At 52.4% G+C, this 17,063-nt stretch overlaps 1 protein-coding gene across 1 annotated transcript in view; it reads right to left on the bottom strand.

The window, feature by feature from the left end:
- LAMA5 (laminin subunit alpha 5) overlaps window positions 1-17,063 on the bottom strand; it is an 86,018-nt gene that overhangs the window by 23,933 nt on the left and 45,022 nt on the right. Inside the window, exons 7-26 of the mRNA XM_068207956.1 lie at window positions 15,518-15,633; window positions 14,533-14,651; window positions 13,659-13,749; window positions 13,375-13,509; window positions 12,916-12,978; window positions 11,622-11,762; window positions 11,127-11,264; window positions 10,763-10,897; window positions 10,169-10,303; window positions 8,603-8,740; window positions 8,386-8,438; window positions 8,117-8,216; window positions 7,566-7,618; window positions 7,056-7,161; window positions 6,163-6,262; window positions 5,865-6,021; window positions 4,097-4,235; window positions 1,213-1,355; window positions 1,013-1,119; window positions 169-322 (exon numbers count right to left, since the gene is read on the bottom strand). Of these exons, the coding sequence (XP_068064057.1) occupies window positions 169-322; window positions 1,013-1,119; window positions 1,213-1,355; window positions 4,097-4,235; window positions 5,865-6,021; window positions 6,163-6,262; window positions 7,056-7,161; window positions 7,566-7,618; window positions 8,117-8,216; window positions 8,386-8,438; window positions 8,603-8,740; window positions 10,169-10,303; window positions 10,763-10,897; window positions 11,127-11,264; window positions 11,622-11,762; window positions 12,916-12,978; window positions 13,375-13,509; window positions 13,659-13,749; window positions 14,533-14,651; window positions 15,518-15,633 (2,323 nt within the window). The remainder of the gene's footprint in view (window positions 1-168; window positions 323-1,012; window positions 1,120-1,212; window positions 1,356-4,096; window positions 4,236-5,864; window positions 6,022-6,162; window positions 6,263-7,055; window positions 7,162-7,565; window positions 7,619-8,116; window positions 8,217-8,385; window positions 8,439-8,602; window positions 8,741-10,168; window positions 10,304-10,762; window positions 10,898-11,126; window positions 11,265-11,621; window positions 11,763-12,915; window positions 12,979-13,374; window positions 13,510-13,658; window positions 13,750-14,532; window positions 14,652-15,517; window positions 15,634-17,063) is intronic.

Raw genomic sequence — 17,063 nt, 5'->3', positions numbered from 1 at the left:
TGAGACTCTGGGTTTGGGTGCCTTGAACAGGGCACACAAGCACACAGCTGCACCAGTGTAAAGCCTTTCTGGCCACCTGCCCAGGTGTAGGTAAAACCCCAGACAGGAGGGGCAGGGGGATGAGCGCTGCAGTGGCCAGGAAGGGGACAAAACAGAAGTGCCACTCACATCACTGCCACTGCAGGTGGCCATGTGGGGGTGGGAGGGGGTGAGCTGCTCCGTGGGACACAGCCTGGGGAGCCGGTTGTCCAGCCTGCACACTGCATCCACCCCTGGCACGGCAGGGAAGCCCTCCACGGACAGGTACTTGTACAAGAGGCAGCTGGAAACACACAGAAAAAAAAACTGTGAAGTACAAAAGTTATGTCATGATTATAAAAGTTGAAAGCACCCATACAGCCTGGGCCCAGCCGAGTTTGCAAAAGGCTTTGGTCTATCAGGAGGGCCAAGGAGCAGCTCTGGTCAGTGGGGAACAAGGGACTGGGCATTACAGGACCAGGGAGAGCAATAACAACAAAAAACTTCTCCCCTGGCAATGGGTTTTATCCTGGGGACCAGTACTATGGTGGATGGGAAAACCAGGGTCCAGAGCCCAGCCAGCCTTCCTGCCAACATGGACAAGAGGTTCTGGGCAAGCAGATACATTAAGATGCTCAAACACTACCAGACTCTGTTCATTTTAAATAGTCCAGCAAAACCTACTCATGGCAGCCATTTTCGAGGACACACACAACCTGGCACTGGGAACCCACCCTAGCAGAGAGGTGGGCTACGGTATCACTGCGTGAGCTGGCCCTCCAGGATCCATGAGAAAACACAGACTGGCTGTGTCATGGATGAGGAGATCTATGGATTGGCTTTCTGGGCCGGTGCAGGTTCTACAAGCTTTATTTGCCACAGCTCTACGAGCAGTTTGACTGCATCACTGACTCTGGACTGTGTACATTCCTTAACCCCAGGCCAAGAGGAGCTGAGCAAGCCCCACACAGCACAGAGATGTGCAGATCCTTACTTCTGGGTGGCTTGTTCAGGGGCTGGCTGGTAGACACAAGGCTCTGTGACCTTCAGCTGCAGGATTGGTGCTTCGTAGTATGAGCTGGGCAGCAAAACCAGATAGTCCTGGGAGGAGAGATGGGAGAGGTGTTATGCCTGGGACACTTGCCCCCAGGGAGCTGCTGAAGCCCCCACGGTGGGTGGAGCACAGGGCCTTACCAGCAGCACACCCTGTGCCTCAACAACCAGAGACCAGGTGCTGGGGTTGAGTACGAAGGGCTCCCCGAAGCTGTTCTGGGGCACAGTGACAAAGGCTGGCTCCGTGCTGGGAGCAAAGACAATCTGCTTGGTCTGCTCTGTACCTGGAATGGGAGGGATGAGAGGCTGTGAAGGGACCCGGAATGGAAAACCTGGGGCTGGACATGGGAGGATATGCTCAGGGAAGCAGCTTTGTGGCGCAGTGGACAGTGACAGGTTCCCACTCTCTTGGTGCACCACAATCCCACACTGTCCTGGAACAGACACATCCACTCTCAATCTGCTCAACAGCCTAATGGGAGAAATAAATATAAATCACTGCAATCCTTAATGCAAATCCAGAGCTCTCACAGTGTGCTCTGCATCCCCAGACTGCCAAGCACAGAGCGTTGCAAGCCAAGGAGCGTTTTGCCAGCTAGAAAAGGAAAGAACTCATCTGTGAAGAGTTAATCCTGAGACAGACAAAAAGAATTGCCCAGATACATTTTTCCTGAGGGAAATTCTGACCCCAGCTCCACAGGCAAGATACCTGTCTTCTGGCAAACTTTCAGGCCCCCAAGGTGTGCTCCTGCTTTTCTTCCTGCCAACCACAGACTCTGCACTCGAGATTTAGACATTATTTTAAACTGACAGAACAGAATGGGTGCAAGGCCTGATCCTGCTGCTGCTGAATGAGCTCCTTGGCTCATCTGACAGTCCCACAACCTCTTCATTAATGGATGCAATCACAATAGAGCACCTAGATGCAGACTGTGTGCCTGCCCAGCAGGTCAGGAGGTTTTGAAGAGCACAGGTGAGGGGGATTCACCGGGAATGGCTGCACGGCGAGCAGATGAGATGAAAGAAGGAAATGGAGAATGTGGCACACTGACTGTCCTGGTGTGATACATGGACATCAAGGCACAACACACAGGGCCAGAAGCAAAAGCAAGGGCTTCTGCTGCTGTTGGGATGGTTAATAACCCCTTCCCATGTGTGGCAGCTCTGTGACATGCCTGGAATCAGCTGAGGCTGGGACCTCACTTTTCCAGACAGGAAGCAGAGGTGAGGATTCAAGGATTGAAGAGATTTCCCTGAACTGGCACTGGGGTAGATTTACTGACAGGTTGAAGTTTCAGATCCCTTTGAGGCAATGCACAGCTCCAGCTGAGACGGCTTCTGGAGGCAGAGTGGAAGAAACAAGGCTGAAAATCCCATACTTGGAAAAGGCTTCCCCTTTTGCAAGCCACATCTTCCAACTTCTTTCCAGACTTCTTGTTCTTTGCCATGTGGAGCCCTTTCCATCCAGATATGAGGTGGCTCAGCACTCCTGAAGCCTCCCAAGGATGCTGGTGCCCTGTTGTTGGTGCATCAGTTTGGCTGCTTGCCTTCAGCACTACAAAAATCATGTTGCTTCTGCACAAGAAGTGAAGCACTTTTAAAGGCAAATGAGCTCCGCTGCTTGGATAGGACAGATTAAATACTTCCTGACCTTTGGTGGGATCCCAAAACATGACCACGGCTCCTGCTCTTCTTGTTCTTCTGCTGTGTAATATGACTGGACATAAAAAATAAGCCATTTTTCCTCTCAAAAAGAAAAAAAAATAGAGGGCAGAAAAATAATATTTTGGCATTTCAAACCTTGCATATCACATCAAAGGCAGAACCTATGTCAACTCAAGACAGAGGAGAGAACTTCACACACTGATAAATTAGGTTAGTGTTGACAGCCTTGTGCTGTGGATGTGTGGTCTGGAGGAAGAGCTTCAGCAGGACAGTGTGGCTGTGGCATCCGAAGGGATAAAACCAACCAGCCAACCATGGCCTCAGCGGTGTTCCCATGCAGTCTTGCTCAGATTGTTTCCCAGAAAATTTGCTGTCCAGATTTCTAGGCTTGTTCAGACATCTTTTAGTGGCCCCTCTCCAGCAGCTCATGGTTTGATGAGAGGATACTGCACCAGAGTGCAATGCCTGTGTAAAATGTGTAATCCCACGGCACTTCCAAGCCCCACACCACGTGTGAAGCCAGCAGCCTGGTTTGGGAGAAGCACATGGGAAAGGCAGGACTGCCACATCAGGGCATCTGGTAAATAAAACCACCTCCAGCTGCCGAAGTTTGGAACCATTCTGCTTTTGTGGAAAGTCAGCTCAGTTTTGCCTGGGGCACTGGGGTGATCTCGTCCTGTGCTGGAAGGGTTGTATGGAATTGTACAACAGCTTTATGTCCCAGCAGCCTGGCTGGTATCGGTCCTCAGTGCACAGCCCCAGGGCTGGGCCCACCTTGCTGCTGCTTTGGTAAATAAAGGGGGCTGCAAACTCAAATCAGCCTTTCAACTGGGAGAGCAGGACTAACGGGTAAAGCCATATGGAAGCGTCTTCTGGAAAGGATGATGCAGAAGGTTGCCTGGGATGGGGAGGAGGTGGCGATGGCACAGGGAAGCAGAGCAGTCTGGGATCCTTACCTCTCCTTCGTGGCTGATAAGCTGTAATTTTGCCATACACAGTGGCCCCTCCTGAATTAATATACCTCAGGATGACATGGAACAGATAGAGCTCTGCCTCCTTCACGTCTACAGTGACTCTGATTTTATTCTGCAAAAAGCAAAAGAGCACACGGGGCACACATCATTGGGGGGGCAGCTCCTGAGCGCCCACCCGCTCTGGGGAGGGCCTGACCCGCCTGCCCTACCTGCCTGCCTGCCTGCCTCTCTTCCCCCTCCCTCGCCAGCCCGCAGCACGGCTCTGGCCGGCCACCTGACACGGGCACACTCGGGACAGACACACCTTGGGGCAGGAGAAGGGGCACAGGAGCAGTGTCGCAGCGTGGGATGCTCTGAGTTAGTCTAGAAGTGAAAAATGCACTTACAGTTGCCACAAACATTAAACTTTCCTTCCTCAACGACCGAGACCCTCCCTTCCACACTGGCGGGCCCCCGGCTGACGTAGCGGAAGACGAGGCGGAAGAGGTCGGGGGAGGTCACATTGAGAGTCACCACTACCTTGGGCTGGTGGGAGAGAGAAAGGGGAGAGAAGCAGAGCACACCTTCAGTTACCTCCACCACCCACACTGCCAGCCCAAGCGCAGCCCTCGGCTCACTGCTCCCAAAGCAACATGCCACAGTGCGAGAAGGAGACAAGCACACGCACCCTACTGCTCATGGCACCTTGTGACACTGTCCCTCACTTTGGGGACACTTGGGGCCAGCCACCGAGGGAGCATCCTGCCTGTGGAAGGGGGTGGGAAGGCTGTGATCACACCTGGAAGATGCTGCGGCACAGCAGGGTGGCTCAACTGTCCTGGGGCACATATAAGTACACGGGAAAGGTTATAGGAAGCTGTTGTTTTTGTTATCAGTGCGCTGCTTTTGGGTTTAGTGTGCTGCAACCAGCCACCAGGTACCAAACTCTGCCCTTGTATTTATGGGGCTCTACCCAGCTGCCTACAGAAGAGGCTGGGAATTGAGCTGGTGCCTTGTCCTCAGGAATGTACAGTGCTAAGGACCAGCAGGGCTAATGGACCATACAACATCTGCTCTCCCCCTGCCTGCACACTGCTTGGCAAGACCCCAACTAAGGAGATGCTCAAGTCTGACCCATTTCAAAGAGATCCTAGGCTTAAATAACCTCCTGCCCAGGGAGACTTCTAATGAGGGCTGTGCTCTAAAAAGCTCCAGTTACACACCATCTTCCCATGGAGAGCAAACTGGAAGGGTTTTGATGATAACAAATTAAAGGTGAGACCTGCCAGCCAAAAGCTACATGTCAGCCCTTCTATCAAGGTCCATTTCTAGCTCAAACACCAATGCTGTATGCAACACTGCAGGTATGAGCTTGAGCATGAGCTCCATCCTTAAGCTTTAGGGCTGGGATTTTCTCAAGGGAGGCCCCACAGGAGTTCACTGCTTATCTCCTACCTAAAATTCAGTGGGAAACAGCCCCTCTGTTATTTCACCTAAACACAAAAATGTGAAGAGAACTGAAAGTACATGCACCAGAGTAAGGAGCGTCTTACATGGAACCAGACTGTCAGAGAATCACTGCCCTGTACTCCATCCCCAAACGTGCACACACTTCGCAGAGGCCATGCAGAAGAAACCACCAAGGAGAGAAAAAGAGTCAACAGAAGAAACAGCTTCACTTCTAGGACTTACACAATTCCAGGTTAGCATAAACCATTGTTACAGCAAACCAGCTAACAGCAAGGGCAAAGGCTGAAGGGTAACAAGAGGTCCAAGCTGAACATGGCAGCTGAGGAGGAGACACTTATTTTTGGAAAAGGGAGGAAAGGTTATGCAGAGTCAGTTGAAAGAGGAACAAGGAAACCGAGAGACAGTGTTTATAGACACCCCTGTAAGTAATCACCATGCTACCACCTTTGTCTAAATAGATTAGGATAACACGGGATTCCCAGTTTAGGATCTTTCCCCTCATCAGTCTATGCCACCCCCAGCACTACAGGAAATATCTGCACAAACAGGCTATATATACACTGTGCTGTTTATGTTGGCCAGCCTGTGACTTTGGGGGTTTCAGGAGCACTTGGGATGAAAGACGTGTGCCAAAAGCACATCAGTCCTCCACCGGCCACATCCTCCCCGCGGGGAGCTGGGCTGGGCCGCAGCCACCAGGCGTACCTGGATGGAGGACATCTGTGCATATCCTCGCCAGCTGAAACCCTCGAACTCCAAGGGGTTGTAGCCAAAGCGCACAGCCCGGCCGGACGGCGTGGTGCCTTCCTCCAGCTCGAATTTCAAGTGGTGGAGGTCAGGGAAATAATGGTCCCGTGCTGGTCTGGGGAAGAGAGAGCACCGTCACCTGCGGGCTACCCGGAGGGAGCGGCGAGAGGACACCTCCGCCAGGCTGATGTGACAGCAGCCCGGATGATGAGGTCCCCGTCCCCGTGGCGGCAGAGCATGCCAAGGTGCAGCTTACTGGGTGCAGGTGGGACCCTGTGTGCTCTGCCGGCAGCGACAGGCTCCGCTCCGCTCCTCGCAGGATGGCCCCAGGGCCCCGCCGACGTCGCACCGGCAGCCTGCGGGCAGGAAGCTCCTGTTTACATTCCCGCCGTGCTAACGAGATCCTGGTCGCTAATCAAAGGCACATCCCAGCGGGCGGGGAGCCTAGGGCCACTATTTTTATTCCATTGTATCCGTTTTCATATTTGGCCCCTGGCCTCACTTGGATCGACTCTTCTTCCACCTCAGCTCCGAGCTATTTCCAGGCGGCTGATGGAACAAGGTCTGCAAACCCTCACGGCCGGGCGCTGCAGCCCTGCCTGCAGCCGTGCCAGCACTGCGTGGGATGGCTCAGAGCAGCCCCATCTCCTCCTTTACCTCTCCGCATGGACACAGGGGAGAGTGGCCAACCCCAGGTATCCATGTCCACCCTCTCCCAGCAGCAGGAAGGGGCATTGCTGCAAGGATGCGACCAGTGGTTCAAACACAGCAGTTTCTGGTACCCAAAGGGGTACCTTACCTGGCTGTTCGCTCCCCAGCCTGACAGACCCGTGTCCAATAGTGGAAAAGCACAACCTCAGGTCTCCAGAGCCACACTAATTCTCAGCCCATGCTCTGGGCTGTGGTACAGCATCATAGAACCAAGGTTGGAAGAGACCAAAAGATCATCGATTTCCAACCATCAACCCAGCACTACCACTGTAAACCCTTAAAGCACTGAACTGCATCACCCCAAAAATGATGACCCAAAACAGAAGGTGGGACATCTCTTGCCCCTTTTCTCCAAGGTCACCAACCAGTCAGTCTGTGCAGTGGGGCGATTTCTTGTGGCTCCCCTCACTCACCAAACACACGACAGAAGGGGCTCACCTTGGCAGCCGAAGTAATTTGCGTTCTCCATGTTGAAGTAGCCGTCCTTGCAGGCCGAGCAGAACTGCCCACACACGTTGGCTTTGCAGAAACACTGCCCATCACCCTGGGAGAGAAGCAGGCATAGAAAGTCATTCCCTCCTGTTGCTTGTCATGGCTAAGCTGTTCCTCAGTTATTTGGGTTCTGGTCTGAGACACTGCAGAAGCAGCAGCTTGAGATTCATGTTCCACACAGCTTCCTGTGTGTGGGTGGGCCAGATAAGGGCCAGATAACTTAAATTACTCAACAATGCAGGCAAACAAAAATCCAGGCATCCTGGGACAGACCCAGAAATATTTAGGTGCCTAAATTATGACAGGTCTTAATCCCACATTCTCACGCAAGCCCAGATTGTGGTGCAAGCCCTGAGAGCTCAGTGTTGGGGCCTCTCCAGCAGCTGCTGGGACAGATAGAGCTGAACACTCCCAACACAGCACACTCAGAGGAGCCTGGAAACAGAACAAACCCACCTGCCGGCACTCTGTGATTCCACTGATGGTGCCCTTGGTGTCACACTTGCAGCCTGAGGAGAGGGAGATGAATAAGAAAGCCAGAAGGTCAATCAGCGCCTGAGAAGAAACCTGATGGGGTCAGTACCCACCACACCAGAGGACACTGCTGGGGTAAGAGGAGCCAGGAACTGGCCAAGTAGAAGGTAGCCCTGCACAGGGGCTTATATTTCATTTTGGACAGCTACTGTTGAGGACACAGCTACCAAAGACATTTGCCTTTTCTGCACATTTGGCCATGAAAATTAAGTGTCTGTAGGGAGGGCTGAGAAGGTCATAACTCATTGCATGAGCCCTATGTTTCATCCCAAGCAAAAAGCTCCAGGCTCCAGCCTTTCCCCTTTCCATGTGAGGGTTACCCAGAGGACTCCAGCTTTGACACATCGCTTCTGGGTGAAGATGGAAGGAAGGCCATCACTTCCAGTCCTGCAGTGATGGTGCTCACTGGCTTGGGTTTGGCTCTTGCACCATGGAGGGGACTTTTGTGGGCTGTGCAAATGCTATTTCCTTACTCAGGCAGCCATAGGGGTTCTCTGGAGTCAGGTTCCAGTATCCAGGCTTGCATCTGTCACAAGCTGGGCCTTCCACGTATGCCCGACATGCACAGGAGCCCTGGGGAGAGGCAGAGGGAGAAAAGAGCAGGTGAGAATTTGCAGCACAGTGGTTGAACGTGGGGTCTGCTGCTCTGGTTGAGCTTAAGGAAGGACTTGGTCCAAAAAGAGATAAGGTAGATCATACAAAATGACCTGCAGGGGTTGTGGTAGGTTCATTTCATACTCACTGGGGCCAGCGAGGGATCTGCAGTCTCCAACCCTGCTGGGTTACAGGAGCCCACTAGAAAAGAGGAGTAAAAGAACAGATTTATAGCACTAGCCCACCCCTCAGCTGTCCCTAACCAGGCTTATTTCTCCCCTTGCAAAGATTTTGGGGGATGATAAATGCATTTACCAGCACCCAAGAGACTGGAGTGTGCCAAGAGATCAGGGAAAAGGGGCTACCTTCGCAGTGGGGGAACCCGTAGGCGCCAGGCACACAGCTGTCACAGCGCAGTCCTGTCACCTTGGGCCGGCAGCTGCACTGCCCCGTGTCCTGGTCACAGGTGCCATGCAGGGACCCCTCCCGGGAGCACTGGCAAGCTGCAAGAGGGGAGAGAACTGCTGGAGTGGCATTCAGGGCTTCCCAGCAGCAGCCTCTTTTGTCTGCCTGACCTTCAGCAAAAGCAGCCAGACGTGGATTATAAATAAAATTTTCATTCTTTGCTTTTGGTTAAAACCACCCCATCTTTTAAGAAAAACAATAGAAGTCTCAATGCTTATCACAGCCATTCACATACATTTATGTGTATTTCAGAGGCAGGGAAGAGTTTTGGTTGAGGAGAAGGGGTGTGATCTCATCCCCCAAAAGTCAGTCACCAGTGACATAGCAGACCCTACAAAATCCCAAACACTCAAGAGCAGCATTCAGCCATCAGGGTCTGCCCTGTGGATGTTGGATGTGGGCAGCAGGGTGAGGGCAGGGCAATGATTGCACAGCTTCTGCATGACCTGCTGCCCATGAATGCACAGAGATCTCACTGCCCTATCACAGGAAAGGTCAGCAAGCTGCCAGGGAGCTGGCCATGCCTTCCTGGCCCAGCCAGCACATCTCAAATCCCTGCCAAAGGAGACATTCTAGGCTGACACCCCTACACTGGCTAACAGCAAGAGACTGCTCAGGAAACAACAGATTTTGAAAAAATATAAAAATCAGGTGGGTCTTTTCTTTCTTTGCTGTGGGTCTTCTACAGCTCTGCAATGAGGCTATGGCTTTATGAGACAAAAAAAGAGTGACTACTGAACTCCTGTGAGACCAATTCATCTCTGCCTCCAGCCTCTTCAAAGGCATATTGCCGGCATCGGCATTTGGGAGGAGCGTTCTGCCAGCTGGCAAGGCTCAGGAGTCCACATTTAGTACTGTGCAAGAGGGTGATGATGCTCTTTTGTTGCTTCACGGAAATTGTATCACGGATTACTTTTTAATGAGCAGTAAATTCTTGCTGGGAGACATGAGAGTACATCTGGCTTCCAGTCGGGACTGCTGACAGGGAGGGAGATGGGGACACTCTGCTCAGAGCTGGGGAGGGCTGGTCAGAGGATCTGGGGCTGCAGGCACCTGCCACAGGCATGGCTCAGTCCTGGCACCAGTGGCAATAGTCCAGGAGCAATGCAGTGCCCAGGGAAATGGATAGGATCAGAGAATCATTAAGGTTGGAAAAGACCTCTAAGATCATCATCCAGCTGTTCCCCCAGCACTTCCAAGCCCACCACCAAACCATGTTCCCAAGTGCCACATCTACATGGTTTTTAAATCCTCCCAATGATGTTCACACCACCACTGCCCCCGGCAGCCTGTACCAATACTTGACAACTGTTTTGGTGAAGAAATTTTTCCTAATACCCAACCTAAACCCCTCAGACTGCAACTTGGGGCCATCTCCTCTTGTCTCTTGTTGGCAGAAGAGGCTAACCTCAGTCTGGCTACACCCTCCTCTCAGTGGTTGTAGAGAGCAGTAAGGTGTTACTCACGTGTGCAGCTGGGGTACCCGTAGAAGCCCAGGGCACATTGGTTACAGGTGTGTCCTGCAAAATTCCCGTGGCATCGGCACTGCCCCGCTGGGCTGCAGTTGTTGTCCACTGCACCCCGGGAATCGCAGGAGCAAGCTGTAAGAGCAGGACTCTGATGATCCCTGTGATCTCTGGTCAAGCACTGCTGGTCTGAACCATCATTCAGCCCCCCAAGAATTAGCCACTTCCATCAAAAAAAATTAATTCTTAATCTCTTGGCAAATCGCGCAGTATTTTCATAACCATACCAGGAAAATGCAATGAGGGTTCTTACAGCCTATTCAATGCTCCCAGCAGTTTAATAGGCTAATGCACTAAAATGATACACATGAAAGGCATAAACTGAGACACCAGGTCACAGCAGGGCTGTGATGAGGAAGTGTGACTGATAAAAACTGCTTTGTCTTCCAGGCTTTGCTATGATCCATGACCCCCAAATCAAACCTGCCAAACTCACGGTGCAAACCACATGGATTTGATATTGAGAAACACCGAAGTCTCACAAGAACAGCTGTGTTTTTTAGAGCAGCAGGAGCTGCAGGTTCAGGTGCTCACCATAGCAGTGGGGGTAGGAGTGGTGGCCAGGGCTGCACTGCTCACAGCGTGGCCCAGCAAACTCGGCTCTGCAGAAACAATTCCCGGCGGAGTCGCAGCCTCCTGGCAGCGTCCCGACAGCACTGCAGCCACACACTGCAACACACAGAAACCACCCCCTGAGCTGGGAGCACGGGGCAGAGCTCATGGCAAAATGTCTTCTTCCCGGGGCTCTCAGATAGGCATCAGGTGCTGCTCTAAGCGTTCAATCCATCGGTCTCTGCCCATGGCACATATTCTCCAAAACCGCCTTCCAGTCCTTCAGTCCCCTGCCAGAGGACTCTGGCTGTGTCCCCACCCAGGCCCGTGAAAGACAGACACTCACACTGGCACAGAGGGTAGTTGAAGTAGCCTGGAGCACACTGGTCACAGGATTGCCCTTCAAATCCTGTGCGGCACAGACACTGCCCTGTCTCGCTGTCACAGGTGCCATCGTACTGACCAGGGCCGGAGCACTGGCAGGCTGCAAAGCAAAAAGGGCATTAGTAAATAAGCAAGTTTTTTTGTCTTTAGCCTTCCCAGGAAAGGAACCAGAGCATCTGCTCCTCTGGGGTAGAAGAGCAGTTGCTAGAGAAAGCATGGGGAACAGAGCTGACAGCAAGCATTCCTGGCCCACAGCTCATGTCCACAGCAAATTCTTCAAGAGTCCCCCACAGCTTGGGAAGATGCTGGAGGGTCAGGGCTGGGTGGAAAACAACAGCAAAATGCAGAAGTCATAGGAATTTGTCACTTGGAAGTAGAGCTGTGGAATTCCTCCTCCCCAGCATGGCTGGAGAACAAGAAGAAGCCCAGCTGGGGACGCTGCCCGCCAGGTACTCACGCTGGCAGCTGGGCCCGTAGTGGCCTGGGGCACACTGGTCACAGTGTGCTCCCTGGAAGTTGGGTTTGCACACGCACATCCCCACCCGAGGGTCCTTCCGACAGGCGTTGCCTTCCGTCCCACCCGCGTAGCAGTCGCAGTCTGGATGGGGACACACAACAGACACCACAGGCGGCTGTCAGGCTGTCAGCTGAGCTCTGAGGTCCCACAAGGACACGGCAGGAGTTGCCCTGAGGCAGCTCAAATGCTCAAGCATTTGCTTCCATAACCTTCCTATCAGATAAGAATGTTGTAACCAACCCACGCCTGGCTCCCGGGGTGGCTGGGAGGCCTCGGCACCATGCTGGTGTGAAGGTGCAGGGTGGGCAGCAGGGCAACACACATGGCAGGCAAATGCTGCTTCCACAAGCCCAGGCAGAGCTGAGTCAGTGTAGTGTGGGAATAACCAGAGCCTTCGGCTAACCAGGGTGATCTTTGTCACTCCATGCTCCGCTGCCCCCGAGACCTTCCCACTTCCAGGGCAGGGCGTAACGGGCAGGCAGTGCCAAGGCTCGGAGCCAGCCCTGCTGTCACCAACAGCAGTGGTGTGGGGTGCTGGGCTGGGAGAGGCAAGGACAAACATCATCCAAAAACCAGAGGGAGGGGGAGGTGAGGAAATGAGAAGGGAAGTGAGAAATTCCAGCTCAGGAAAGAAAAAACCTGTCTGGAAGATACAGAATTCAAAATATCAGAAGGAAGGAAAAGGTTATCTGGAGCATGCTGTGGAGCATGAGACAGGGGAAGATTCGGTGGGAAAAGAGACAGAATAAAGCACAAGGGAGTAGATGAACTCAGAGGAGTGAGCATGAGAGAGGAGGGAGGTGGAGGGGAGCAGGGATGAGAGCATGGATGAGCTTTCTAAACAACAGAGGAAGCGACACAGAGAGAGTGGCTGCCTATGCACAACCCTTCAGAGGTGCCCACAGCAGAGCTCCCAGCTCAGCCACAGCCCCTCCAGGACCTTTGGGGGAGGTTCCTCACAGGGACGGCAGAAGGGCCATCCCCACATGGCCTGGACCCCAGGAAAAAAAATCACACTGTCACTCCAGGCTAAAGTTTCCACATCTGTGTAAAGGGGATCATAAAACTTCCTTTACCCCCAGCTCAGCTGCTGGTTGTACTCTCTTAAAACCACTCAGGGCTACCTCACACAACGTACATGCCCAGCTAGCTGAAGACCTGATCTTACATTGGATGGGAGGTATAACAGAAATAACAGCATTGCCAAAGCATCAAAGAAAATTGCACTGCTTACTTATTATCTGTCCTGCAGGAAGCACTTGTTCTCCAGTACTGTTGTGAGAGAAAGCTGGAACAGCTGTGCAGAGAAAGACACATTGCACAGGTCAGCACACACACTCAGAGAAATCCTGATGGAATATTAGGGACTTGACAGTCCCAAAGCTGAACAGGATGAATGTGGAACATGGAATAGATGTCCCACTAAACAACAAACCGTGACAGCCCTTTTCAGCCTGTCTTTCGTAAGGAAGTGGGAGATGAATCTCTAGCTAAATGGGAAGCTCCTGTTGACTCTGTGTTCAGAGCAGCTCAGCTCTGGTGCAGCTTCCACCCAAGACAAATGTGGACTTGTGCCCACCTGAAAGAACTCCTCCTGGGACAGGAGTGCCACGTGGCATGGGGAAAGGACATCCCAGGAGCCACAGCTGGAGCTGCTGGCTCTGTGGGCTCCCAGCTGTGAACCCCCACTTACGGTAGCAGTGGGGGAAGTTGAGGTAGCCCTCGGCACAGGCGTGGCAGTGCTCCCCGGTGTAGTTGGGTTTGCAGTAGCAGCGCCCGGTGAGGTCCTCGCAGGTGCCATCGGTGAAGTCAGACTCACAGTTACAGCCTGCAGAGAGGGACAAGCCAGCAGCAGTGTCACTGACTGAGGCCTCAGACTGCCTACAGCAGGAAAACCTCTCAGCCCAACCCCCCAGAGTGCCCTCCCCAGTGTCACCAAGTCCAGCAGGATGTCACTGCAGAGGAGTTCACACTCACGGTAGCAAATGTAAGGAGAGTCGATGGGGTGGTCAGGGGATCGATAGTACCCAGGGATGCACCTCTCACAATTAATGCCAGTGGTGTGATGCTGAAAGACAGTGGGTTAGAGAGGCATCAGCTCCTCTGCCTGCAGGACTCACATTCATCTGCCAGATTTAATAACAGCTCCAGGTTACAGAGGAAGCAGCTCAGGAGCATCAGCACACCGAAGACCTAAATCTGCTCAAAATTCCACATACACTGACTTGGGAACAAAGCCATTTCCTGCCAACTGTATCCTCCCATAAACACGGTGTGAGTTTCAGGTTTGTAGCTGACCTTGAGCCCATTTCACTTCTTTCAGATGGTAAAATGTCCTGATCATTTTGTGCTTGAAGGATGGGAGCAACTAGTTTCTTCCCAGCAAGGAAGCACAGCCAGAAGTTTCATGCCAGTGCATGAATTAACCACGTCATAGTCACCATCACCTTGGGAAGGGAAGAGCTACTTTCCCACCTTCACACAGACTGAAGACTAGCATTTTGGTGGGCAGATAGACATCCAGGGGAATGCCAGAGCACTGTGAACTAGGTAGGGACTGCACAATGTGCTGGGCAGCAACCTGTCCCTCCCAATTCCAGTGTCTCAGCAAACTAAAGCTTTCGGAGGTAGTGGTACTACCAGGGAACAGCTAGAAACCCAAGTGCTGTTCTCATTGCTGGTGCACACTCCTTTAATCCACAGCAAAGAGACTAAATTTCCAGGCAGAGACCTAATTTAGATAGCAGAGGGGCTTGGTGGAGAGGTCCCAGGAGGCTGAACTCCAGGCCGACAGCAGAAACAAACACAAACATTTGCAACAGGCTTTTCCAGAGAAGCTCTCTGGGCCTACCTGGCAGTCAATACAAACACCTCCCCCTTCAAACTTGTCCTCACGACTCCTGCTGGCTTTGTGTCGATCCACCTCCGGGTCGTAGTAGCAGTCATAGGCATGGCCGTTGCAATTGCAGGCTGGAATACAAAGATATGGGAGCTAAACCACCCGTCCTCAGAGGTCCTTCAGTCACCAGCTGCATCTCAAGATGTCAACTCTCCCTCCTGGTTTTGATGGGTTGGTTTTCCATCAGGAAAGATGCCTGAATGCATCTGAGGGATTACATGCTCTCCCAAGCTCTCTGAAGTCTTTCAGTTCAAAAGCACAGAAGCAGCAACTCCTTCACAAAGTCTGGTCTGCAACCAGGAGAGCGCAGCGGGCACAAAATCACAAGCAAAATACGTGCAGGCGTGTATGGGCGAGAAGGAAAAGTCACCACAGTGGGGCCTCAACTAGTCCGGTTTAGGGAGCAACATTCTTGTCTCTTTTATCCCACCCTCGATAGAGGTGAGCTGTAAAATCCAGCACCAGGTGAGGGGACTTTAGAAACTCCCAGGATTTAAGATCCTTTGCCACCCTGTGATTCTAAGACACCGTTTCATGCAGCTCTGTGCTCTGCACTCCCAGTGCAGCAGAAATTCCACTGTCGGCACTGACCAAAGGTTTCTCTAGACAAATAAAGAATTCCTGTATGTAAACACATCCAAACCTAATTCATCTTGCAGACAGAATTGAGCAACGAGACTTGCCTGCACGAACCTTTGGACGCTCTGGAGGAACTGGAGCGCAAGCAGAGCCGAAGTCCCACATAGACCTCGGAGACCTCCCTGCGTGAGCCTCACCTGAACACCAACCCCTGCTGTGCAGAGTCCCCTCTGCGGTGCTACCGCCCCCAGTTCACCCAGTCCCACACAGCACCAGCCCCAGCAGTGAGCGAGCAGCTTCTCTGCAGCCGGGCCCTGGGCTGTGCCCGGCAGGAAGGGAAAGCCCAGCTCCCACTTACGCTGGCACTCGTTGGCGCTGTCGGCGGTGGCAGGCTTCCAGGGGAACTGGTTGTAGCCGGGGCAGCAGCGATCGCAGGAGCCACCACAGGTGTTGTGCTGGCAGTCACACTGCAGCCTGCGGGGACAGCAACGGGGCACAGACAAGGCTGGGGTGATGACAGGGATGTGTGGGATGGGGAGCTGCTGTGTGACCCTGCTGGGCATCGCTGTCACTGATCTGGTACATCAATGAGTGGTATTTGCTGATCCCAATATTCTACAAAAGAGGCTTCTAAGGCGCTTTTTTTTCAACTATTTAATTGATTTGTTTTCTTTTCTGAGCCAAACACCAAATTTTGCTATTCCAGATGCATTCTCTCCCTTTCGACTCCTCCATCATCATTCCTTTTTTTCTTCACAGGGAGACAAGGAAAAGAGAAAAATCAGTGTGCCACTGCCTAGCCAGCTCTGCAGAGAATAAAACGTGAAATGGTTGGAGGTGGCAGTGGCAGAAATCGAGCTGAAGATGATTATTTGACAGAGTGTAACATGATGCAGGGACCCAAAGATGTCCCCACCACTGTGCAGGGGCAGCATGAAAGGAAAAAATGATAGCCCAGAGCTTGGAGAGGGATGGGGCCACACAGGTGCTATCTGCTCCTCCAGGTACACCCGTGCTGCAGGGAGGAGGGCATGAAATTTGAATTAAGAATGTCAGTAGATGCTGGCCCCACGCTCCCTGTGCACTGCACCTCCTGCTTTCCAGGCAGGGCTGTGCTGGGTAAACAGGCAGCTCCGGAGGCCCGGGCAAGGAATCTCAACAGGCACCTGATGGATCTCGTCCCTGCCCATTGCCAGGGTGATTCATTAACATCAGTGACATCAGCCCCAAAGCCTCCACTTAGCACAGGGCCATTCCCATCCAACACAAATGCTTTCTGTTGTATTAGACTTATGGATAATACAGCATGTTCCAGCTTTTATCTGTGCAATTACTCATTTCCCCTCAGGGCCAGTCTGCCACTCCCATCTCTCCCTCCTCCAATGCTTTTCCATTCAAAAGCAGAGCGTTTAAAAATAAACGTAATTAAAAAAAAAAAAAAAACGTTAGAAACAAAAGGAGTAGTCATTCAGGGTGAAGTGTAGGAGTGCAGACACTCTGCAGTGAGCTGAGTGCCACAGTTTCCACCTACATGTAATTTTAAAATGTGGGACCTCCAAGTCTATGAATAGTGAATTGCCAGACAGAGGCAGCAGCACAAGTAACCTCATTTTAATGAAAATAATGGGATGCTCTGAAAGTTTGGGGGAATGCAAGCAGGATCCACACTCAGCATGTTTGTTTCAGGCAGAGGGGTTGAGGTCCCAGCACTGCTCCCAGCCCTTCCCTTGCAGATGCCAAGGCACACTTGGCTGCAGTCAGTTCTCACAGCACTCGTCATGCCCCATCCCTGCCCACATTCACAGGCTGGGCTGTAGCTGGCAGAGTCCAGGCATGAAATTGAACCCCTGGCTGGAGCTTAAGTGGCAGAAAACAGCCCTGAAATATCCACCAGGAACTTTGTT

This window comes from Anomalospiza imberbis, chromosome 17 (assembly GCF_031753505.1).
Source record: "Anomalospiza imberbis isolate Cuckoo-Finch-1a 21T00152 chromosome 17, ASM3175350v1, whole genome shotgun sequence".
NCBI lineage: Eukaryota > Metazoa > Chordata > Aves > Passeriformes > Viduidae > Anomalospiza > Anomalospiza imberbis.
Note: the sequence above shows the minus strand (reverse complement) of the source record. Positions and strands in the feature narration are given on the sequence as shown.